The sequence below is a fragment of the Pelobates fuscus genome, chromosome 5 (genome assembly GCF_036172605.1).
Source record: "Pelobates fuscus isolate aPelFus1 chromosome 5, aPelFus1.pri, whole genome shotgun sequence".
In the NCBI taxonomy this organism is placed as follows: Eukaryota; Metazoa; Chordata; class Amphibia; order Anura; family Pelobatidae; genus Pelobates; species Pelobates fuscus.
In genome coordinates, this window is record NC_086321.1 from 353,677,463 (window position 1) to 353,702,932 (window position 25,470).

General features: G+C 40.2%; 1 protein-coding gene across 2 annotated transcripts in view; it reads right to left on the bottom strand.

The window, feature by feature from the left end:
• Positions 1 to 6,995: 6,995 nt before the first annotated feature.
• The window catches only part of MFHAS1 (multifunctional ROCO family signaling regulator 1), a 74,958-nt gene continuing 56,483 nt past the window's right edge, over positions 6,996 to 25,470 (bottom strand). The window contains exons 2-3 of one of the 2 annotated variants that reach the window (XR_010090908.1): positions 15,966 to 16,275; positions 6,996 to 8,141 (exon numbers count right to left, since the gene is read on the bottom strand). Coding sequence is in view for 1 of the 2 variants with exons in the window: in XM_063455959.1 (XP_063312029.1) it covers positions 16,145 to 16,275 (131 nt within the window). In the remaining variant the exon portion in view is untranslated. Of the gene's footprint in view, positions 8,142 to 15,964; positions 16,276 to 25,470 lie in introns of those variants that run through there. The other variant, XM_063455959.1, reaches the window with a different exon arrangement.

Below are 25,470 nucleotides of genomic sequence, written 5' to 3' on the forward strand. Positions count from 1 at the left end.
GTTGTAGTGGTTATGGTACCAGGTGTATTCCTTTATGAGCATATTTTTTTTCCACTTCTCCTATATGAAAAATCTGATCTGGGATTGATATAATACCTGCAGAATAATATGTTCTGTTATTTGTACATTTTTGTTTTTGTCTCATGTGCCCTTGTCATTATGTCACACTCTTTATTGCCCTTGATTTTATTTATTTTTTTGTTCTTAAATTCTAGCAAATTAAATAAAAACTGTAAAAAACAAAACAAAAAAAAACATATAACAAATACAAGAGGTGAAGTGGTAGAAAGCAAGATTTATGAGCTAAGCTGCGTTTGACATTAAGGAAATCCCTAACCAGCGATAAGATGGAGGAAAGACGCCTCCTTTGGGCATATTAAAATAACACATTTCCTTTAAGCTTCTATTGTGTAGCCATTTCATTAATAATGGCAAATGATTGTATTGAATTACATACGTTAAAATCTCTCAACAAGTTGGATTCTCGAGAGGAGTAAGTTCAAGTAAAATAGTTAGAAAAATCTGGAGTAATAAAAATCCATATTTGGGACCAAATTATTCAAGTTAGCCCAACTGATATCTTATTAAAGCAATTGAACCACGCAGTTAAAATAAAACATATGTATTTATTAAAAATAAAAATAAATAAACAAATAAAAAAACAACAAAACCTTTCCTGAAGACCCTAAAATCCTACCCCCTCTGCAGGTTCTGCAGGTAAGCTGACCCACAACTTTTTTGCCAAACACTAACTTCTAGGCAGTGTCTAGTCTTCATCGAGAAGCGTTTACACAGTGAACACATTTGGAAGCTATAAAGCACTGGCATGAATCTACGTCTACCTTTTTACGTCAAAAATCTCTTTGAAGGAAATTAATAATCTTTCCACCCATACAGAGTGTTCTACAGGGTCTCTGGGCTTCCTAAATGGGTTTGGATGCATTACCTCTCCGGTGGATATTTCACTATACACAAGACTTTCTGGTTTGGTGTCTTCCAGTCACTGTGCCTCCGGACAATTATGCCAAACCAGCTGCTTAACACATAGCATATGAGTTTGGATATCAATATTTTACACAGAAAGAGCTTTACATGGCTCCTTTAATCACTCTGCTTCCATTTCCCTTACTCTTTTTCTTATACTCCCGATTTGCCCGAAAAGGAGCTAAAATCCTCGAGGAGCGGGATGGTATACAGCAAAGTGTTTATTGTATTTCAACAGTGGGCATTAATTCCGGACGTTATATTGAGTCACTTGCAGAGATGTACAGATGTCAACCGATGTGATTATAATTCACGTTTCTTCACTAATGCTGTAACACATAATGGCTCATGTATTCTATGCACTTTTAAAGCAGTTCATGTAGCCTAATGTTTAGTGCAACTTACAGTCATGTATTTGTTATCGTTAACCACAAGCATTCTCATTTGATATTCACGCTGTTCAAGCTTAAATAAAGAATGAACAAAAAATAACAAAAATAAGTGACACGCCCCGAATTCAATGCGAATTTCAAATCTATCAGCTAAACTGTAATCATTAGTGACATTGAGAATTTTTTTCTCCTTATGCTATTTTGGCCTTAAATTTGAAATTCACTTTGAATTTGGGTGTCTGTCACAGCCGCTCCGTTGAAACATTGAAAACAATCGAATTTGAACTGGAAATACATATATATTTTTCGTTTTCCAATTATGTAAATTTTGCAATATAGGGATTTACACGGTGGTGCTTTGGCAACTACTGATTGACATTCCTTCTTTTAATTAAATCATCATGTTTATATTTAAAGGAGCACCAATATGTGTTCCTAACACTATACTGTTCTAGCCCTAATAATTTATGTTCAGTCATTCCACTGCTATAAAAAATAAAAACTTTTTTTAACGTAACTTTTTACAGTCCAGAGACTTACTCAGTACTGCCGCCCGCACCTACTCTCATTACGTAATCTGTCAGGTGTAGCTTTGTTGCCTTCTCGTCCAATCCAAAGCTTCTCGTAGAGAAGCATTGAGGACGAGAAGTGCATGTGCAGTGCTTGCCCACTCAAAAGTTTCTCATAGGGCGGCATTGAATCTGATGCTTCACGATGAGCGGCATTTGATGACATTCAACATCCTCATGGATTTTCGAAGGTCACATGAGTTTTTTTTTAGTTTTTTTTAAACGGCAATGTTTTCATTGCATGTTTAAACACACCTCTAGTGGCTGCCTTCCTGACATCCACTAGAGCAGGCTTCCCCAAACTCCTGCCCTCCAGATGTTGCTGAACTACAACTACATGATTCTACAAATGAAATAGATAGGCTGAGAATCATGGGAGTTGTAGTTCAGCAACATCTGGAGGGCCGGAGTTTGGGAAAGCCTACACTAGAGGTATGTTAAAATTCAAAATTCAAAGTGAATTTTAAATTTAAGGCTAGAGTAGCTGGGAAGCATACCTGACTTTAACATTTGAATTTTGACAGGGTTGCTCTCATGTTAGATATTTTGCAATCATCTTTTCCAAATGTTACAGTGGTGGGGAAAGCATATTTTTAAATTAACTTTTGGATGAAAATGAACTGATCCTCCTTCCTTAATACTGATAAAAATTTAAAAAGTCTTTGAAGAAAAAATAGCTGTTACATGATGTGGAGTATTGCAAAGAGGGGACACCATTTATATATGGGCTTTTGTATATAATGTAAGTCAGAAAAATAAATTTGCGAAGCTGTACAGCGAACGCAAGGGCTTTTGAATCTACAACCGTTCGTGCGTTTGTTTTGTAAACGATCGAACGGTGCTCTTGGCAATGAACGCATTTCCCCCTCAAACACTGGCCAAATAGAACTTGCTCTGATATTTAACATACACTTTGCTTTTAATTAATCTCTTAATATTTCAATTGTATTAAAACATTTCTTAAATTAAACAGGTGACATTTTTCGATAATCCAACCTTGAGGCTGTTATACACACATAGCTCCCATTTCTTTGAAAGGAATATCCAAAGCGACAATTCTTATAACCCTAGTATAGAATATTAAATGCCGAGTTTGAACTGCATACCGCCAAACCAGCGTGTAAAAACACAAAACTCAGCCAACTTTAAATAATAAACAAAAATGGAAAAATCAAAGGGTGACCCGTAAAGTATAGTTTGATAAATGTATTTTTTCTTCGCTTGAATTCTCTGGTTTCCATCAGCGGAGGTGATGTTCTCAAGATAATGTAATCGCCCAGAAAAATCAACACAGGAATCAACATGTCTTAAATGTTACTAAGTTGTTCTTAAGAACATTTTTTTCTTTTTATATTTTAACATTTCTTATGCTGCAAAGAAACCGGAGTATTGACTAAACAGGGCAATGACCATTGAACTTTAACGTTTAGGTCTATATTTCAGAGTTGGAGAAACAGCTGGGAAGTTTTCCACGGCAGATTTACAGAAAACTCAATCTGTATATAACGTCAGCAATCATGCCCTTTACGTTGTTTTCAATGCAGTTCCTGTGAATTTTACATAAATCATCCCCCAGTACAGAAAGCTAAGAGCTCATACGATGCTTAGAGCAGGGAATTTTGCCAACTGTTTAGATCTGGTTGCAACAGAACCAAGTGAGACAGGCTCTGGAAAATGATGGAGTAGCTATATGCAAGGTGACATAGTTGTTGTCTTTGATGACTACCTAGACAAAGATACCAGAGCAGGATTACCCATAAAGTGGAGTTTCTCAATGAGTCAGAACTCCTCAGTCAGTGTTCCGAGTCATTCACTGAGTGCAGGAATGTGAGTAAACTGAAAGTAATCTGCACCTGATATTGGTGCAGACCACAACTCTCCCCCAAAGGACCATCAGAGATCCTTCAAATAATTGCCTCCACTGGATCGCTGGTGATTACACCGCTTCCAGCAAAAAGGGGAAAACAGGAGGTGGAGGGGAAGGGGGGGGAGGCGAAAAACAAAATAAAAACACACAGACAACACTCAGGCTGCCTACATACATTACTATTAGACTATTCCACACACCAAATTCAGCCACTGCACACAGACATCACTCAACCAGGACACATACACACTTAGCCTTCCCTCTACAAATAACTCTCAGCCTCCCCCTCACACACTAATTGAACAGAGCCTGGGGCTCTATAAGGGGGTCCCAAGCTGGTGTGCTGCCTAGGCCTCTGAAAGTTACAAATTGCTTTCCAACCGAGTATCGGATAGAAGTGTGGCACTCTAATCTCTATAAAGTGGCACCGGGTAATTTTTAGCACATGCCCATTAAAATATCACAGTGAATCTGGGGCACAGTATTTTGGTGGCTAGCATACTAACATACGTTAAATTGCATCTTATGAATTCTATGTGGCATACGGCAACAGCCTTTCCCTACTGATTGTTTTAATTGTAATATTTTATTGTATAAACATAGTCATTGGACTAATAGTCCATAGAGAACATTGACAGAACTGCACACAACCTGTACATGGGCATCCACGGGGGGGGGAGGGGGGGCAAGGCCCCTGCATTTTTCAGCTTGTTCTGCTGATTTTCGTGTGAAATTGAAAATACAGTGCAATACCGGCGCCGGCCAGTAGGTGGCGCGGTGTATGGAGAGAGACAGGGACAGGAAGCTGCATCTATCCCTGCTTCTCTCTGACTGAATCTGCAGGGGAGCAACACATGCAGGCAACAGAGACAGCCTACAGATCAGGTAAGTGAGGGATGGGGGGAGATAGCCTATAGACTAGGGGAGTGAGGCATATGGTGGGGGGCAGAGATAGCCTAGAGATCAGTGAAGTGAGTCATATGGGGGGACAGAGATAGCCTAGAGATCAGTGAAGTGAGGCATATGGCGGCAGGGGGGGGGGGGGGGGCAGAGATAGCCTATAGATCAGTGAAGTGAGGCATTTGGGGGGGGCAGAGATAGCCTAGAGATCAGTGAAGTGAGGCATATGGGGGGGGGGGGCAGAGATAGTCTAGAGATCAGTGAAGTGAGGCATATGGGGGGGGGCAGAGATAGCCTAGAGATCAGGGAAGTGAGACATATGGGGGGGGAGGGCAGAGATAGCCTAGAGATCAGGGAAGTGAGGCATGGGGGGGGGAGATAGCGTAGAGATCAGGGAAGTGAGGCATATGGGGGGCAGAGATAGCCTAGAGATCAGTGAAGTGAGGCGTATGGGGGGCAGAGATAGCCTAGAGATCAGTGAAGTGAGGCATATGGGTGGGGGGGGGGGGCAGAGATAGCGTAGAGATCAGGGAAGTGAGGCATGGGGGGCAGAGATAGCCTACAGATCATCGAAGTGAGGCATGGGGGGGCAGAGATAGCCTACAGATCATCGAAGTGAGGCATGGGGGGGGGCAGAGATAGCCTACAGATCATCAAAGTGAGGCATGGGGGGGCAGAGATAGCTTACAGATCATTGAAGTGAGGCATGGGGGGGGCAGAGATAGCCTACAGATCATCGAAGTGAGGCATGGGGGGCAGACATAGCCTACAGATCATCGAAGTGTGGCATGGGGGGGCAGACATAGCCTACAGATCATCGAAGTGAGGCATGGGGGGGCAGACATAGCCTACAGATCATCGAAGTGAGGCATGGGGGAGGTAAAGTAAGAGAAGGAGCAGAAAGGAGAAGGAATAGAAATGAGGAGAAAGAGGCAGCAAGGATCTGGAAGGGACAGCAAGGACCACAACAGGTAAAGGAGCAGAAAGAATCAGAAGGAGCACAAAGGTAAAGTAGGAGAAGGAGCAGAAAAGGGTAGCAAGGAGAAGGAAGGGTCTGCAAGGAGAAGCAAAGGTCAACAAGGAGCAGGAAGGGTCTGCAAGGAGCAGGAAGGGTCAGCAAGGAGCATAAAATAGCAGCAATGAGCAGGAAGGGACAGAAGAAGCACAAAGGTGAAGTAGGCGAAGGAAGAGAAATGAGCAGGAAGGGTCTGCAAGGAGAAGGAAGGGTCTGCAAGGGGCAGCAAGGAGTAGGAAGGGTCTGCAAGGAAAAGGAAGGGTCTGCAAAGAGCAGAAAGGGACAGAAGGAGCACAAAGGTAAAGGAGCAGAAAGAATCAGAAGGAGCACAAAGGTAAAGTAGGAGAAGGAGCAGAAAAGGGTAGCAAGGAGCAGAAAGGGACAGCAAGGCGCACAAAGGTAATGTAGGAGAAGGAGCAGAAAGGGTCTGCAAGGAGCAGAAAGATCAGAGAGAGACAGGAGCAGAAGGGAGAGCACAACAAGCAGAAAGTAGCAGAAAGGTAAAGGAGCAGAAGGAGCCAAGGAGGAGAGAAGACAGTGTCAGAAGAAAAAGAAGACTTTGTCAAATGAAGGAGAAGAAAATGAGATTGGAGCAGGAAGGACAAGTGAAGTGAACCCTCCACTTTATTCTGGGCACCACATCATAAGGCTTTGGTACCTGGGCCTGGCAGGGAAACTTTGGACCTTCTCATCTCCCCAGTTAAAAAAATATCAGTGTTCATGTGTTTACTTTTATTTACTGAGTGTCACTGATTGGCTAGAGTGGTCAGCTGGCACTCGAAGCCAATCAGTAGCTCCACATTCATAAAAAAGTAAAACATTTTTATGAACCGGAAACTAGCAATTGGCTTAGAGCATCAACTGACCACTCTAGCCAATCTGTAGCACCCATGCCTGACCTCAATCTGCACTTCCTGACACTGTTTCAGAAGCCGAATACCACTGAGCGACCTGGAAATCTGGAGCAGGAGGAAGCCTTCGGGGTAAAACCATTTGAGAGCGGGGGCTTCAGGGGCTTCCTGGCATCATAGCATTTTTATTTAGATGAAGTTGTTATGGTGATCAGAATGTTTCTTTAATTTGCTTAAAAACATGTATTCCTGCCACCATAGTTGTGAAAATGCTATTCACCCTGGCTTTATGGGATAATGACTATGCTCCTCCCCTTCATAACACTGTCAAAAAGGGACCAAGCATGGATGTCATTACAATTATGCCCCCCCTGGATAAATTCCTGCGGACGCCCATGAACCTGCACCAAAAAAAAAACATAGGGTGAGGGAGTTTTGGTGCACAATGTGTTTATATTACACCATTAAAATACTTTTGGCCAGGAAAGGGACTTTATATGACCCTCAGCCAACAAGGGAGATCCCATAGATTTTATTCAATTACACAAGAGATAAAAAAAAGTTTGTCTTATTAGTATTTAATTGGTGACCAATTTGCCCAAAGAGGTGGACAACACTGTTTCAACATAACCTACACAGCCATCTTTATCAAGGGATGTCTCGATCAGCTACTAGACTTGTGCAAAAGTGTGTTCGAGCCAATTCTTCCAAATCAAATCCCCTTGTATCCACACCCGAACTAATTTATCTGACTAGGATTTAACAGTGGAGTCTTATTCAATGAATAATACTCGGTAGGTAAATCCAGGACGAATTGATTTTTGGGGGGGATTAAAAGGAATTTGATTCGGTAGACACAATTTTCCATCAGTCTACAAACAACTACATTGTTTGGAATGATGACTGAAACACACGAACGATCTGATTGGTTCGAAAAAGATTACAGTGTCAGAAATGGTCCAGATTTGTCACAGGAAATATGGTTGTATTTTTACTGTGCTACAAAGAATATTTGGTATGATTTGAAAATATTCTGCCACCATCACCTTACTGGGTAGTAAAATTTAAAACAATACAGTATTTTCATGCAGATTTTTAGAACCAAAACATATTTTGAAATGTAGAAAATTGGTGTGCTTTTCGTGGGTACACATGTTATGAAAAGAATGACCATTTTATTCAAGATGAAAAGCGGTGAACTTCAGTGAATTAATTTTTCTTTTAAATTTGAAAAAGCTGCTTTTTCACAATACAACCATTTTTTTTTTACATAGTATGGCTTAAATGTGCATGGCAAGCAAAATCCCTGAGATACCATAGCCATTTATTAGCAGTTTTTGCACTTGCAGTCCATCCATACAAGAAATCTTAGTTTTAAATAGAATTGCAATATTTATCCCCCATTTTTATCAGGAACACACATTTCATGCCCATTAAAAAAAGTCTGTCCCTCGAAAGACACGTCTGCACAAAAATGTTGTTCGTGCTCTTCAAACAAGTGCTTTTTATAATTTTCTTCCTCCCCGATCCATTTGCAGCGATGAATTCCTATACTTTGTTATCCTGACAAAATAAGAGAAATGTGCATTAGCTATACAGTAAATACAATACACTTGTTTGAAATAGGCAAAAGTATCTGAATAGACAAATTTTGGTTTTATAAATGCATGCGCACGTAGTGTACATATAATGTTTTATATTGTTGTGTACAGGGTCAGTGTGTGAATTTATGTGTGTGTGTATATATATATATTGTGACAAACTTACTTTCCTATGTGTGTTTGTCCAGGATCTTTTGGCAACTGCACAGCCCTCTAGGGAAAGAAAACCAGGTCACGACAAAGTCCAGTTTCAAAAAGGCCTCTGGCCTGTTTATTTTCTTGTTGTTCAGAAGTAACAGGATACAATAAACAGCAAACCTTCTTTCTCCTCAAAACACTTCCCCTCACTCCACCCTGCTTTAACCCCTTAACACCGCAGCCAAATGTACAAGTTGTGAACGAAACAAAACGTAAACAAAACCTGGCATTTGCGCTATATGTCTGTCCAACCGTAATTCACCTCTTTCATATTAAATGCACCCCCCCTTATTATATATCATTTTATTCAGGGGAAACAGGGCTTTCATTTAATATCAAATATTTAGCTACGAAACATAATTTAATATGAAAAAAATTGGAGAAAATAAGATTTTTTTTTATTTTTTTCGTTCTTCATGACATTTTAACTGTCAATGTCATAATACTGTTTGCTTTTACTGCAATAAAATACACATATTTGTATTCAGCAAAGTCTCACGTGTAAAACAGTACCCCCTATGTACAGGTTTTATGGTGTTTTGGGAAGTTACAGGGTCAAATATAGCGTGTTACATTTGAAATTGAAATTCGCCAGATTGGTTACGTTGCCTTTGAGACTGTATAGTAGCCCAGGAAATAAATTTACACCCATAATGGCATACCATTTGCAATAGTAGACGACCCAAGGTATTGCAAATAAGCGATGTCCAGTCTTTTTTAGTAGCCATTTGGTCACAAACACTGGCCAAAGTTAGCGTTTGTATTTGTTTGTGTGTGAAAAATGCAAAAAACGCCAATTTTGGCCAGTGTTTGTGACTAAGTGGCTACTAAAAAATACTGGACATACCCCATTTGCAATACCTTTGGTTGTCTACTATTGCAAATGGTATGCCATCATAGGGGTAATTTTCATTCTTGGGCTACCATAGGGTCATAAAGGCAACGTAAGCAATCTGGCGAATTTTAATGTGAAAAAAATTAAACACAAGCCTTATATTTGACGCTGTAATTTTTGAAAACACCATAAAACCTGTACATGAGGGGTACTGTTGTACTCAGGAGACTTCGCTGAACACAAATATTTGTGTTTCAAAACAGTAAAAAGTATTGCAGCAATAATATCGTCCCTGTAAGTGCTGTTTGTGCGTGAAAAATGCAAAAAACGTCACTTTTACTGGCGATATCATGGTTGTAATACATTTTACTGTTTTGAAACACTAATATTTGTGTTCAGCGAAGTCTCCCGAGTAAAACAGTACCCCCCATGTACAGGTTTTATGGTGTCTTGGAAAGTTATAGGGTTAAATATAGTGCTAGCAAATTAAATTCCCTATACTTTCGGCATGGGTGGTCAGGCAGGTCCCGCTAATTGTAATTAATTAGGATACCTAATTATGTAAAATTATTACATAAATATATGTGTAGAATTAATATATGTATATATATACATATGTGTATATATACGTATATATATATATATTTTTTTTTTAATATTTTTATTTATATATAGGTATATATATAGTGATATATACGTATATATTTATGTATATAGATATATATATTATTTCGTTATAAGTGTATTTTGATATAAATATATATATATTAATATCAGAATACAGTTAGAACGAAATAAAACACATCTATATATTTTTTTATATTTTATTTTTAATTATTTTTTTATTTAATTTTTTTACGTATTTACATATTAATTTTTTTTATATTATTTATAAATATATATATAACAATAATTATATATATATTTAATCAGTATCAGTCTACGTGTAATTTGATATTAATATATATATATATATAATTATATATATATTAATATTAAAATACACCTAGACGGTGTATGTGTATGTGTGTATATGTGTATATATATACTTAGATCATATATATATAATATATATATATGATCTAAGTATATAATTTATTTATTTTAACACTGTTTTAAAACATTTTTATTTGATTTTCAGCCAGCAGGGGGACCAACTGTCATTACAGTTGGTCCCCCTGCTGGCAATGCAGCAGGCAGCTATACCGGCCATGTGATTGTGAGGTCCTCGCAAGGACCTCACTCTCACATGGCCGGGAGGGCTCCTGGAGGGCGGACGTGCCGCGGGGGGCTCCCTGGGAGTCCCCCGAACCGCGATCGCCGGCGTGGGACCGCCAGCGACCGGGTAAGTTACTAAAAAACGGAGGGCGTACTATTACGTCCGGCGGCGTTTAGAGCCGCTTTTAAAAGGACGTAATAGTACGCCCTCCGGACTTAAGGGGTTAACTGCAGTTATAGAGCTGCTCACAGCCCCTACAGGTGAGGCTAATGACCTCGTTAGGTAGTGAGCCAGAACTCCTTAGAAAACCTGGGCTGGACTCATGCACAACCACTCTGACAGTGGGTGGAGAATCGGCCCACCCCGCTCTTCCGAATACTCCACCCCAGGGACCCAAATAACAACAGAGAAAAAAAATAAATTTAAAAGTAACTTTCCCTGGGGCTGCATGTGCTTACCCACATGTCAGGATAGTGGCTGTGCAAAAGTCTGGGTGCCAGATATACACCCCTGACCACCATCCCCAACACTCTGTCACAATATATATATATATATATATATCCGTGTGTGAACGGCCAGTGTGTGTAATTACAGGGTGTAGTCTCACTTTGTGAATTATTGCAAGGGTGAATATGTAGAGAGGGTGTGTGTCCTCACAATCAAATTACCGTCGTTTCTGTTACTGAGACAAAGTGCACTTGAAGCTCCTGTTTAACTGCAGTGACATTAAAGTGGCATTACACTGCCAAAATCCATTAAAAACAAAACAAAAAAAACACTGTTTAGTAAACATATCCCCGATAAAAACATGCAAGCATTTAATGATGCATTTTTTTCATTGGGGTAAATCTAAAAACAGCTTGCAAAAGTCTCAATTCTCTTGTCTCCAGCCTCTAACCCTGCCCAGACATTCTGCGGCTGTCCAATCACAGTCTTCCCAATGCAGCTCAATGAGAAGTCTTTGCAAGCCAGGTGCTTTGACTGATTGCTGCCTCTTGAGTTTAGCTCCACTGAGCTAAAAAAAAACAGGAACAGGACCTGCTGCTTGATTGACAACCAGTGGGGTGTTAGAAAATTAATTTATAAAAGGGTCAATAAAATGTTTTGTTTAAAAAGACACGCTCCTCACACAAAGAATGTCTGCAAGATGATGTGCTTTAGGAGTCTGGAGTGTCCCTTTACATTTTGACATTTCAAGCCCATACACCAGTGCTAAAGTGCTGTTGTAAAGGCAGACCTGATTTGCTGTCCAGCCAGGCAGCTTGGATGGATCCACACATGCACACTTGGATGACATGCCCAACCAACCGGTTTCCCCACAATCAGCACCCACCTGCCTGTAACACAATCAGAGCACACCTGCCGGCCACACCCCCACCCACCCAATATCAGACTTCCCAAAGTTGGCAGGTCTTAGAATGTGGGGTAGCATTTGCGTGGATTGTCAGTATGCGTGAATGCAGGTATATTATATATGAAGGGTCAAAGTGTGTCGTTGCAGAAGAGTCTATCTGTGCAGACAGTCACTGTATGTTTGAATACAGGGAGGTATCTGCACCACATTGTCACTCCAAGCAGTATGTAGAATTTGCTCCATACTGCCACTTGCAAGATCATATAAGGCACTCTTCAAAGTGTATGGCTCATAATGCACTCTCTACACATATACCACACTTTCCTATGAGTAGACATGTGCAATTCGTTTCGGTCCAAATATGAATTCGGACAAAATTCGGGCAAGTCGGACATTCGGGTACTTCCGAATGTCCGAATTGCCGAGGTCCCGAAGTTCCGAAATTACTGAATTTCTGAAGTGTTGAAGTTCCGAAGTGCCGAAGTTGCCAAAGTTCCGAAGTGTCAAAGTTCCGAAGCACAGTATTGCCTAAGTACTAATATACTTACCCAGTGAAAGAAGAAGAATGTTACATTGTATACAATTTTAAATAAAAAGTATACAAACATAGCCAGGATTCAGCTGTAAGCATTTGCAACACTTACAACAATCAAGTAACATGCATTCATATAAAATGTAAGTTACTTAGCCAGTCAATGTAATGACAGGAATGAATAAGTAGATAACTCCCTAATTCCCACGGTATTAGGGAGCTATCTACTAAAAGGCTGAAAGACCTTAATTGGTCTTTCAGCCAAATTTACTAATACTAAGTAAAGATTACTTAGTATTAGTAAATGATGCCCCTACTCGCTACACCGCAAGTAGGGGCATTTCTGTTAAACATGTTAAAAAAAAAAAGGTCCCCCCTCCCGAGCCCCCACCTGCGAAGCGCGAGTGGGGGCTTTTAAACTAAAGTGGTGACCTATTGGCCCCCACCCCTGAACGGCGGATGGGGGCCCTAATGTAAAATAATGGGGGGGGGACCTATTGTCCTCCCCCCGGGCCCCCACCCCTGAGCGGCGGGTGGGGGACCTAAATCAGAATAAGGGGGGGCCTAATGTCCTCCCCCCTGGCCCCCACCCCTGAGGAATTGCAGATAGCAGACTGTGGTGGAGGCTACCGTGTCGTAAGTTTTGTTTCCAAATTTAACTACTGCTCGGATTGCCATTTGAGTGTTTTTATATCCATAGAATGGTATGACTGTGCTGCATGTGAGCCAATACAAGCTGTAGAACTGTATGAGTGTGTGTTACAAGACCCACAGAGTGCTGGGAGAGTGTTTTATGTATTGAGTAGAATGTTATGACTGTGCTTAAAGATCAATATATTGAGCTGGGTTCACTCTGCTGAGAGAACACTTTAAAAGTTTAATGGAATTCTAGGGTGCCTCGTGATCACATTGGAACAGAGTGGGCCAACATTTTTTTTTTTTTTTAAACAACACTGGCGTTATCCAGTGTTATAGTGCTAATTTTTTATATCCAATTGGTTACCATGGAGATCATTTTTTTTTATATAGCACTTTGCCACACAGTAACCTCCTGTTTTAGGCTTGATAAATTTGATCCTACAAGCATTTGCAAACCACCCCTTTGAATTGTTAGACAACAGTGTGTACCGTTCAAATAGTACGGGTTTTCTATTTGTGTCGGACACTAGGCATGGTGAAAGTATACCCCCAGAATCACTTGTTAATCCTGCACAGCATGATAAAAAAAAGTCATTTTGCCTTTTGTGGAGTATTTAAACACATTGGGAAATATCCCAATTGCATAATGGTGTTCTGTGCTCTTTTTTCCTCTTTAAATCAGGGGTTGGGTGTGTGGTTGCAATTGGGTGAGGTTGTACTATATTCTCCTGGGAGTACTCAGCAGAGAATTTCAAACTATCATTATTTGTCAATTAAGCCCTTGGTAGAATGGAACACAATGTTACCATGTCACTGGTTTAGTTGACCTTTAATTTTCAAGATTATTTACTCTTGTAAGCATTTTAAATCACAACGTTCGTATGTTATTATCAATATCATCAAGGTATCGCAAGGCAGTCTAAAGATAAAGAAATGTGCACCAATATAGTGCATGCCTTTTTTACCCTGACAGTAAGAGGCAACCCAGACAGAAAATAAAATTATTATTCATAATAATAGCAAAAGTAACAATTGAATCTACTAGAATTCTAAAATTCTAAAAAATACATTTTTTAATGTATTTTAGACATAGAAACATAGAATGTGACGGCAGATAAGAACTATTCGGCCGATCTAGTCTGCCAATATTTATAAACACTTTCCTTAGTCCCTGGCCTTATCTTATAGTTAGGATAGCCTTATGCCTATCCCATGAATGCTTAAACTCCCTCACTGTGTTAACCTCTACCACTTCAGCTGGAAGGCTATTCCATGCATCCACTACCCTCTCAGTAAAGTAATACTTCCTGATATTACGTTTAAACCTTTGCCCCTCTAATTTAAGACTATGTCCTCTTGGTGTGGTAGCTTTTCTTCTTTTAAGAAACAAGCATTCAAAGCTTAAAGGGTACCTGTCATGACAAATACAACAATCAGAAATGAGAGAATCAGATTTGATCTATCCATTTCGTTCGCTGAATTGCTAGCAAATGTTTAGATTCTCTAAAATCAGAGCATTAAAAAAAAAAAAAAACTCTTTCCCCCCATTATGTCAGTGAATTCAGTCTTTGCAGACCAGCACAGACATAAGAAGGCCGTACTCTGCATTTCGGTTATCAGTGAAACCCTCCCCTGAGTGTCTCTTCTGCTTGCCTTTAGCCCAAAAATAAGCAGTGCCTGAAAGAGAAAGAAGGGAGGAGGGGCAGGCTGGGTGATTTATTGCAGGTGCTTTGGACATGCAATGTGAGAATGAAAAGAGAGAGCAGATAAAATTTATTTATTTATTTAGATTCCATAAAGCAAACATTGTTGAGGACCTGTTATGGGAAGCAAGGCGTATGCATTACAGCAAGTGTACCACCCACTGAGAACACGATTGATGCTCTAAGAAGAAGACTGGGTTGTTGGAAATCAATTAAAATATTAGGGATAGTATACAAAGCTGTATTCCTGGCACTATTTCTCCCCCTGCCTCCCCTCTCCCTCGCATGCCCCCCTAGCCAGTGAATAAAGGGTAAAAACAAAGAAACACTTTTACTTAGCTGATCCTCTGTCCCATGATGAGCGGGCTCTAATGCACATGCGCGGCAAATGCCACGCTCATTAGATCTCCCCATAGGAAAGCACTGAATCAATGCTTTCCTATGGGGAAGAATCTGAGCGTGAGGACGTCCAGAGTCAGATACCGGACCAAAGGTCCATTTCACACCAGGAAGCCTTCTAGTGGATGTCTGGTACACAGCCACTAGAGGCAGACTTAGTGATGCAATGTAAACATTACAGTTTCTCTGGAACTGCAATGTTTAACATTGCAGTACTAAGGGCAATAGGGACACTGCGCCCAAACCACTTCAATGAGCTGAAGTGGTTTGGGTGCCTACAGTGTCCCTTTAAGGGAAGAATCACTTACATTGTATAGATTGAGTCAAGTCAGATGAATAGAAAACTGCAAACATGAATCTGTAATGACAAGTTCACTTGAATGCAATATTCTGTGAATGAGCAAGCCATTACTTAACAGTCCTTATAGCTGCTGCCTACTAAGTAGTAATAGGGATTGAAATTTTTGTTTTGGCAATCAATAAGGGGATATCCAATGAATGTTTGATTCCTAGCAATTTAGTGTTCCTTTAAGAGTAAGTGGCAAAAACGTACCTTAACATAATGTGTAATATGTATAGTTATATATATTCCTAAGGCGGTCCATCTAAAATTAAAACAAATATGTTATTTGGCAAATCCTATCTACACTAATCTGGGCTTAGTGCTTTTGATGGGGCAAAGCAATGGACTGTTTGTGTAATCCAGGGGTAGTCAACCTGGTCCCTACCGCTCACTAGTGTGGGCGGTTTGGGATTTCAAGTGGGCAGTGGTGGGTTCTGCAGAAACCTCCTCACACCTGCTGCACCAATCAATGGAACCAAATAACAACGTACAATGCTGTGTTCAAACCTTGAAGTCAATAACAACAACAAAACACACACACACAAAAAAAAAAGATTAATTTACCTTGAAGTTTTGCAGTTATCTTTCCACCTCCCAAATAATTACGTTTTCTCTTCTGTTTTAAAATACCAAATGGGTCTCTGTCCTTGTTTTTGGGTAGTTAGCGATTGTCTAAATTTAAATATTCCATAATTTTCAATAGTTCATAAATACTGCAGTGGATAAGCAGGGCGTTGAAGATATCACTTGGAACAGGGGCTGATTACTGTTGGGGTCGGGGGATACACCAGGGCTACGTTCACTCGTTCGCTGCCATTCTTGGGGCAGATTATTTCTGTTACTCCTTCTGGCCGTGGCTGAGTCAGTAACTCTCCTGTGAAGCAGAGGAGAAAAAAAAAATGATTAGAGAAATAAATAATATTCTATACTGAATGTTACATACACAAACTTAAAAAAAAAACATTCCTAAACAGATACCTCAATTTTAAAATTATCAAGAAGCATCAACCCAAGTTAAGATTATGTTTTGTGCAGGAAAATATGGTTAGACCATGGGCATTATACATTCTATAGCAATGTTTGTATTGTTTTTTTGTTTGTTTTTTAACGCTTCCATTCTACTGAATATTCCTTCAAATGAGTTTAAAGGAACAGTACAGGCAGTGCAGAATTATTAGGCAAATGAGTATTTTGACCACATCATCCTCTTTATGCATGTTGTCTTACTCCAAGCTGTATAGGCTCGAAAGCCTACTACCAATTAAGCATATTAGGTGATGTGCATCTCTGTAATGAGAAGGGGTGTGGTCTAATGACATCAACACCCTATATCAGGTGTGCATAATTATTAGGCAACTTCCTTTCCTTTGGCAAAATGGGTCAAAAGAAGGACTTGACAGGCTCAGAAAAGTTAAAAATAGTGAGATATCTTGCAGAGGGATGCAGCACTCTTAAAATTGCAAAGCTTCTGAAGCGTGATCATCGCACAATCAAGCGTTTCATTCAAAATAGTCAACAGGGTCGCAAGAAGCGTGTGGAGAAACCAAGGCGCAAAATAACTGCCCATGAACTGAGAAAAGTCAAGCATGCAGCTGCCAAGATGCCACTTGCCACCAGTTTGGCCATATTTCAGAGCTGCAACATCACTGGAGTGCCCAAAAGCACAAGGTGTGCAATACTCAGAGAGATGGCCAAGGTAAGAAAGGCTGAAAGACGACCACCACTGAACAAGACACACAAGCTGAAACGTCAAGACTGGGCCAAGAAATATCTCAAGACTGATTTTTCTAAGGTTTTATGGACTGATGAAATGAGAGTGAGTCTTGATGGGCCAGATGGATGGATTGGTAAAGGGCAGAGAGCTCCAGTCCGACTCAGATGCCAGCAAGGTGGAGGTGGAGTACTGGTTTGGGCTGGTATCATCAAAGATGAGCTTGTGGGGCCTTTTTGGGTTGAGGATGGAGTCAAGCTCAACTCCCAGTCCTACTGCCAGTTTCTGGAAGACACCCTCTTCAAGCAGTGGTACAGGAAGAAGTCTGCATCCTTCAAGAAAAACATGATTTTCATGCAGGACAATGCTCCATCACACGCGTCCAAGTACTCCACAGCGTGGCTGGCAAGAAAGGGTATAAAAGAAGAAAATCTAATGACATGGCCTCCTTGTTCACCTGATCTGAACCCCATTGAGAACCTGTGGTCCATCATCAAATGTGAGATTTACAAGGAGGGAAAACAGTACACCTCTCTGAACAGTGTCTGGGAGGCTGTGGTTGCTGCTGCACGCAATGTTGATGGTGAACAGATCAAAACACTGACAGAATCCATGGATGGCAGGCTTTTGAGTGTCCTTGCAAAGAAAGGTGGCTATATTGGTCACTGATTTGTTTTTGTTATGTTTTTGAATGTCAGAAATGTATATTTGTGAATGTTGAGATGTTATATTGGTTTCACTGGTAAAAATAAATAATTGAAATGGGTATATATTTGTTTTTTGTTAAGTTGCCTAATAATTATGCACATTAATAGTCACCTGCACACACAGATATCCCCCTAAAATAGCTATAACTAAAAACAAACTAAAAACTACTTCCAAAAATATTCAGCTTTGATATTAATGAGTTTTTTGGGTTCATTGAGAACATGGTTGTTGTTCAATAATAAAATTAATCCTCAAAAATACAACTTGCCTAATAATTCTGCACTCCCTGTATAGCATTAGGAATACAAACCTGTATTTCTAACACTATAGTGTACGTGTCAGTAGATCTAGCAAAAAAAAACCTTACAAATAAAAAAGTTTTACTTACCTTTTTCCAGTGCTACGGCTCCCGAGGCACTGCCTCTCCACCTGCCGCAATGTCAGGAAGCATGGTTTCCTCCACGATGATCCAATTCAATGCTCGCTGAGCATTGGTGACCTAATGTGCACGCACATTGAGTGTTTCCTATGGGGGTTTTCACATCACATGACCGAGTTTCATTCGGTCAGTGTCACAAAAACGCCTATAGTTGCTGCCAGTATGACAGACACTACAGGTAGACTTAACATTGCAGTTTCTAAAAAAAAAAAAAAATTCTCTTAAAAGGGCAGGCCGTTTCACTGAAAAAAAGTGGTGTGGGTGATTATAGTGCCCTTGACCAGATAAAACAAGATAAAGATATAGAACTGTAGCTACTTAAAATTCAAATTAAGAAATATGGCCAGTGCCAGGCTTTGATATGTACTCAGCTGCAACAACCTGGGTAAATAGGTCAGTGGGTTTCCAAAACAGGCCAATTTGTAGGTCAACTTTGTGATTCCAGACACAACACCTGGTAGAACAACCCTGGTAGAACAACCCTCAATAGGACACAAGACTTGGGATGAGCAGAGATGGGCAGCTGCCAAAGTCAGGATCTATGCACACTAATGGCCTACGTTTTATTAGTATCCCCACTGGAACCAAAATGGGAAATGCCTAAATCGTGGACTGCCAGAGTGTGTTTTGGGTCTGGATTGGGAATCATTGAACCTATAGGACTAACTTGGCAAATTATTAGGTATGTTCAATTGTCAATAAAGATAATCACGCCCTAGTTATATTTGGTAGGCCTTGGTCCGACCAATCACCGAGGTATAGTAACAAATGTATCAATTAGCAATTTAAAAAGTCAATAATTCACAAAGAAGAATATAAAAAAGGAGTTATTTCAGCACTGTTTCACTACAGAAACCTACACAAGTAAATATGGAGAGCAATTCAATGCCAATAGCTTCCATAGTGGTTGTTCCACCTTTCGTACTTTACTCCAGAATTATTGTCCCTGCACCACCGTCAATATGACATTTTTGCAGAAGCTTTTACTCCCTTAAGGCATTACTCAATGTATTTACAGGGTTTATATGCTACGCCGTTAGTTATGGTATGAAGACTGACTTACAGAACAGCAAAAATGGAAGTTATCTCCAACCAGACAAGTTATGACTTTTGGCTATCTTGGGTTTAAATCTACGTCTGACACACTAAGTCAAGGGTTGAGTTATTTACTGTATTCCTATGGGGTTTCTGCAGAAAACACAACGTTATAGTCAATTGTAAACTAAGAGGCCAAGTCAGAAACATTGACTGTTTGCTAAATTTGGGCTAAAACAGTCCATTTGTTTTTTTCTATTCACTACAATACGGTGTTAATTGAATGAACGTCCATGTTAATACTTTTCTAAATAACTTGAGAATACAAAGCGCATTTAAAAGCCTTAGTACACTAAAAATACATAGCTTGCCAATTCTGTTGTAAGCTGACAAGATCAGATATTTTGAGTCACAAATCCGTTACCTCGGATACATTTTAAACAAACAAATAAATAACAGCTATCTAAATGGTAACATCTGACCCATAATGTCACAAAGACGTACGTAGTCTGAAAAAAAAAAATGATTTAATGCAGTTATTCAGAAGTTTGTTTAAGTATTGACGTACTTTGAAATTCTTCAAAACATACAATGACTTTTCCAAATACATTTTGCCTTTCAGTTTCTTTAATAATCGAAGAGTTATTCATAGATTAAAATAACGCTATCACACAGCGAAATTCCAACTATTACCTACTTTTTTATAATAATAATAATAATTAATAATAATAAACAAACAAATAAACTGTTCAGGGCACTCTAAGTACCATCACAATACATGCACATTGTAATAACATTGTACAAGTTATAGTTTTAGAAGGTTGTCTGTCCTTGTCCTTCTTAAATCTAAATTACTTATAATTACACGCTAGAAGCTGGCCTCCATTCCTCCCCATCCCGAGAAATAACTAGAGAAAGCTATACGTCCTTCTCTACCTGTACAAAAAATGAGTTAGGAGTGTGCATGACAATCAAATGCATACTGTGAGCATGCACAGCTAGTGACTTGGGGCATTTGATGGTTACAGCCCCATGTGCAAAAATAAACAGTGTTCTCACAAGGCTGATCGAAGGTAAGATATTGTATCTGATCGTACTACTGAGAACCTTATTCACAGTTTTTGCAAATGGCGTTGTTGCCAGCATTCACCCAAGTGACTGACACTGTATGCTACCCAAGTCACTGATTCTGTATGCTCACAGCAGAAGAAAATATATAGTTAAACAGTTTTATCAGAACTGATTTTGTTATACACCATTAGAAATACATAGATCTATAATGATGAAATGATTGTAAGCCGGACTAATTCCAGTTTAATGGGTCAATCATGTAGCCCCAAGAAGAAAGCGCAGCTTAGCAGAGGGGGCCTTGACAGGGCTTGGAGGCGGGCTTAGGGAGAGCAGGGTGTTGATTGGCATCTCAGGATTCTGGGTGGGCTGATATAAATGTCGGCCATTTTAGAAATTGCTAATTGACTTTCCAGGCTGAATCGGTCCCTCCCTCCCTTTATTAGTGGGTTTGTTTTTTTGCCCGCTTGGTCACAGCGGCGGGTTAGTAAAAGGAAAGTTAAGGGGGTAACGGGCCTGCTTAAGGAAGAGCAGAGCAAGAGTAGTGAGTTGGCTGTTTCGAAATGGACTGGTTATCTGTTGGTAAGATGTTGGTGGGTTTCGAGCACGGTGGTAGCTCCGAATCTGGGTGGTGTAGGGGTATCAAGGTATACCCCTGCCAGGATTGTGTGAAAAATGTTGAATCTTGTTTTGTTATACTTATGGATTGTTATACAATGTTAAGTTATGTTATATATGATGGGTCATTGCCTTGCGATTTGATATGTGGGGAAGTGATAATGTTGGATGGCTGAGGATTTGGGGGTGGGCAATGACTTTTAATGTTATTTATATGTTATTGTTATTAATATTATCAGATTATGAATATAATAAATAAAAGCTGTGGACATATTGACCCATACCCAAACGTGTCAGTGTTTCATTAGGGGTGGGTTGGGTTAAGGTAATAGACAGCTCCTCCAGACCATATGGCGACAATGCACCTGTCATGTTTGGAGAACAACTTAAATTAAAGATTCATTGTTTGTTGCAGAATAACAATTATTTTAAAACTTTTTTTTTTTTGTGTGAATATTTCATATTGTCTCTGCAGACACAAATTCAGTTAACCTGGATTAATGGAATTAATTAACCAAAAATGTAAATATTGCATGAATACACAGCTTCATGTTACATAACTAATCTATATCCCATGCTGAATAACCTTTGGAATAGAATGTATCTTAAGTAGAACATGTTTTCTTTATACAGATTGTTCCTCCTTAAGCAAAAAATAAATTATATATATATATATATATATATATAAACATTTAAAATCACAAAAATCAGATTTAAAGTGAAACTGTTATGAGAAAAATAATGTACCTTAAATCACTCCCATATACATTGAATTCACCATTTATCATGAAGATAAATGGTGTATTCAATATAAAATATAAGGATGTATTCACTTTCCCTCCGTTCCAGTGCCGCTTTATAGGTCTTCGTGTTAACCCTTATCGGACTGCCACCGACACCTTGACTGACCGCTGGGAGAATTTTTTTTATTTTTAAATAGATTTTTCTCTTAATCTATACACTTTCTAGCAAAACTGCTAGCACAATATATAGACTAAATCGTATGTTGAATCTAATGAGCATAAGCTGTTTGGTGCATGACAGGTACACTTTAAATAAAAGAAAATCAGTTTTAAAATATATTTAAAATAAAAAAAGGGGGCGGAGCCGGCGCCCAAACGAGCTGGAAGCGTTTCGGAGCTGCTCTGATACTCAGCCCGAGAAAAAGACTGAAAATCCCGAAAATCCCTTGCAACCAGACCTCCTCTGGCAGCTGCCTGAACCCCGACGATATGGGGAAAAAAAGCAAGAAGCTACGACCGGACCCGGGCTCGGGTTCGCAAGATATTGGCACTTACATGCGGAATGCAGCGAGGCCGACACACGCCAAGATGGCGCCCGCGGAGGTTTACCCGCATCTGTCCTCGGACGAGGACAGCAGTACAGCCGACCTCTCTCCCCCACCGAGGCGACGAACGGAGCCACTGGCGGCCACAGCGCTTGGGGACTCGGCCCCCGCAACGAGGGCAGATATCAAAGCCCTGGTTGCGGAGATTCAAGCCATGTTCAAGGCTGACTTGGCGCCAATACGGGAGGAGGTATCCGCACTCACTACCCGCATGCACACTATGGAGGAAAGCATGGCAGGCCACAAGCTTGCCCAGACAGCCACAGATACTGCCATAGGAGCACTGCAGAAACAATATGCCGATCACCAGGCTCAACTAGCCAATTTGGAAGACAAAGCCAGGACACGTAACCTACGAATAAAAGGCATTCCGGATGCAATAACTGATACAGAACTTCCCAACTACTGCAGGAGGCTCCTTGCCACCCTTCTCATGCCCAAGCACTCCAAACAGATACTAGTGGACTCCTGCTACAGGCTTAATAAAACAACTACTTCAGCTCAGGAGACGCCTAAGGAAGTCCTGCTCAAACTGGTACGTGACGCTGACCGGGGCATTATTATGGGGGCAGTAAGGGGTACTCCCACGGTGCCCTTTGAAGGCGATCAGCTCGCTTTTTACCGAGACTTTTCTAGAAACACCCTGTCCTGGCGGCGCTCTCTTAAGCCCATAACCCAAGTGCTTCAGGAGCAGTCTATTACCTACAAGTGGGGCCCCCGCAGGCTACTTGCCAGCAAGGCAGGGAAGACACACGCTATCTCACACCCTGCTGAAGCCTCGAACTTCCTGCAAGCCCTCGGCCTACCGACAGCACAACCACAGACTACAGCCCACCCAGCCTGGAATGTAGCAGACATCACCCCGTTCGTGCCAAGAGGAAGTGCACCCAAGACAACGGCACAGCCACCCTGAACGTTGGGACTGAGTGTCGCCTGTGCACTACCATATGCACGCGCACAAACCCTATAAATGTTGCATATTATTCCCCTTTTCATTTTATCTAAAAGGGATCAAAAGTTGCTTATATGTTTCTATATGTTATTCTATTACTACTATGTTATGTTGCCGACTCCGTAAGCCTTAGATCTAGCTCAGTACCTCAGCACCCTCCCCCCCATGCGCTATCAAGCGGCGTGCCAGCGCAAAAATAGCAACCCTCTGGGTGCATAAAGCATAACCCCCGCCCTCAGGTACAGCTTAACAAAATGAGACCTCACACCCGGCTTCGAGGGCACCCAAGCCCAACTATGAGTGCCTTACTATAGCTTAATTACCAGGGCGTATTGTACACTGGCCACAAGGCACATAAGGCCCAAGATCACCGCCCTACCCAGTCATGAGCTAGAGGACAACCGACAGGGAAACTTGGGTAATCCCGCATATTTAAAAATAAAATTGTGTAGACTAAGCTAAGTGGCGAAAGTATCCATGTATTGTAAAAAAATTTTATCTGCTGATCACGAATTATGTTATCTTGTTTGCCAATACACGCAAAAATAAAGAATTAAAAAAAAAAAAAAAAAAAAAAAGGTGTTTTTTATAAAACCTAGTTTCAGTAGATTCAACCAAAAGTTTGGTCTTTCTGATGCATATAGAATGAGAGATTATGATTCCCCATTCTTCGTACAATATATGGAATGCAATGATATCAATGGCTTCAAACACCTTTTGAGGTCACCATTGTAGGCTATCATGTCATTTATAGGGACTGCATAGAAATCCAGACTTAGGATATATTTATTTTTCCTGATCATTATTTCCCTCTTTCTCCAAACTCACAATGTCTGGAGCTTAACTGGCTATCTTTAAGGCCTCTTACCAAAATCTCACACTTTGATGTCAAGTTTGCCACAGTCTCTCTCTTCCCATCTATGCGCAACATCGTTGTCACTTGGTTTCGCTCACATCATTCTGACCTTGTTCAATTCTAGCATGATTCGAGCCATGACCATTACCCCTTTTTAAGTATTTTAATTGGGGTATCTTCCAAGCCACTGCACAAATATGATGCCACTGGTCCTATTTAAACTCTTGTCTCCTTAGGACCATTGCCATTTTGTTTTCAAAGCCTTTAAGCCCATTATTCTGTAGTATTTGCTTTTCTGGTCCTGACCCACCCCTGGTCCTAACCCCTGGGGCATTGCACAGTCTTATTTTATTAAAGCGGTTCTGCATAAAATGATAAAGTATGTGTAGATTTTCTCCAAACGTTCCCTTTATTCAGACACCATAATACCATGCATATCTCTAAAACAAAAGGCAAACAAAAAGTACAGAACTCTGTGTACAAAGGAAAGAGATGTAAATCTATCTGTACAGACAGGCCACTCATGTCTGCTTCTAATCCAACGATAGGTCATTGAGAATGACCTCCCTGGCAACTGATAAATGATTCAAGTCGGATACTGAACATAACTTACAATCTATCACACTGATCCACTTTTAGTACAGGACTTAATAGTCACAAAAAAAACGTTAAAAAAAGAAAGAAATCACCTCTAAAGTGCTCTTGGTAAGTTAAAGCTCATAAAATACTGAGGAAAGTTCTGACAACAATATGGAGCAATTTCTACAGCAACATTTGGCTTGGGTTACAGAACACTGGATGTTTCCCTCTACAGATCATATCAGAAATTCTAACTAATGCCATGTTAGGACAGATTTCAGATCACTGTTTACACAGCAACCGAGCAAGAAAGGGCGGGCATTACTGCAAGACTTATTTTAGAACCGTTTGTACGATTTATTTTATTTATAAAGATGGCCGACAGACAGATGCAACATGACAAACACGTGAAGACGAATTAAATATATGTGCTACTAGCAAAAGCCATTTCTATAATTATAGGACTTAGAGAAGAAACTAAATAAAATCTGTTTATTTAAAAAAAAAAAAAATAAATACATTTCTTATGACCGAACATTTTAGTGCCACATGATGTACCTCTACCATGAGACTATGTAGCTTAGTGTTGGTGTTGCGTTCGACTTCTCAAAGAAGTCCATTGTACCCTTCCGAACTGGAATCTGGAGCATGACTTGGCCTTCCATCAGAGAGTCAGCTATTTTACAATAATACAACGCTGTAATTAAGCACTTTATCAGTGATTATCAAGCACTTTATCAGTGATTATCACACTT